We start from the raw sequence: 1,273 nt of genomic DNA on the forward strand, positions 1-1,273 counted from the left end.
CTATCCACAACTTCCATCCATTTAACAACAACAATAGCTATCCACAACTTCCATCCATTTAACAACAACAATAGCTATCCACACCTTCCATCTACACTATCCTACAAAAGTCATGGGACACATCTCTGATTGCAGAAAATTGGGTGTGATAACGAAATATGCGAATAGTTTGGCCTATAAAGGTGATCAGTGGTTCACTCAGAAGTCATTTCGAACTTGTACACCTAACGTGATAAGACATGTTTTATTCATAACTACCCGTGTCCCATGACTTTTGGTTGTATAATGTATTTAATAATAATAATAGTAGTAATAACTATCTATACCAAGCATATGTTTAAATACTTGTTTTTTCCATCATACTGGCCATATTAGTTCAAGGGCTAAATGTTCTCTACAAGGAATTGTAAAAGTTATACAGATCTTTTTTTTTAGCCACATTCATTAAAGAATAAAGTTTAGGAACATGAAAGAATGTTATGAGTATTTTTATTTTTTACTTATGAAAGTGTTAATGATTAAAGTCTGTTACGAAACTTTTCAATAGAACATTATGTACAACCCTGATCAAATGTCCACTTAGTTATTTACATGAATTAATGTGTGGCTTCAAATTACCTGTCTAGTTATTTCTCTTAGACACTTTACTCCTGGTTCAAATGAAGGAAAAATCACTGATCCATATTTCTTGCATTCAGGTATTGGATGGACTTTTAGAGTAACTTCTGTAATAACTCCTAAAGTTCCTGAAAATTATGTTTAAATAAATACTGAAATCCTTTAAAATGTTAAACAGACTGAAAGTAATTAACGTTGCTATTACGTAGTGATGATCTTTTTTTTTTTGTTTGTTTGTTTGGAATTTCGCGCAAAGCTACAAGAGGGCTATCTGCACTAGCCGTCCCTAATTTAGCAGTGTAAGACTAGAGGGAAGGCGGCTAGTCATTACCACCCACTGCCAACTCTTGGGCTACTCTTTTACCAATGAATAATGGGATTGACTGTCACATTATAATGCTCCCACGGCTGAAAGGTCGAGTATGTTTGGTAGAACGAGGGATTTGAACCCGCGACCCGCAGATTGCGAATCAAGCACCCTAACCACCTGGCCATGCCGGGCCTATTGTGATATATGAATGAAAGATCAAATCAATAACTTAAAAAGAAAGATACATTTTCATTGTGCTACCACCCTGTAAAAGAAAAGATACATTTTCATTGTGCTACCACCCTGTAAAAGAAAAGATACATTTTCATTGTGCTACCACCCTGT

The 1,273-nt window shown here is 35.1% G+C and overlaps 1 protein-coding gene across 1 annotated transcript in view; it reads right to left on the reverse strand.

The window, feature by feature from the left end:
• LOC106472485 (alkyldihydroxyacetonephosphate synthase, peroxisomal-like) overlaps positions 1-1,273 on the reverse strand; it is a 43,716-nt gene that overhangs the window by 15,385 nt on the left and 27,058 nt on the right. Inside the window, exon 11 of the mRNA XM_013933139.2 lies at positions 619-746. Coding sequence (XP_013788593.1) covers positions 619-746 — 128 coding nt within the window. The remainder of the gene's footprint in view (positions 1-618; positions 747-1,273) is intronic.

Source organism: Limulus polyphemus, unplaced genomic scaffold (genome assembly GCF_000517525.1).
Source record: "Limulus polyphemus unplaced genomic scaffold, Limulus_polyphemus-2.1.2 Scaffold5374, whole genome shotgun sequence".
NCBI lineage: Eukaryota > Metazoa > Arthropoda > Merostomata > Xiphosura > Limulidae > Limulus > Limulus polyphemus.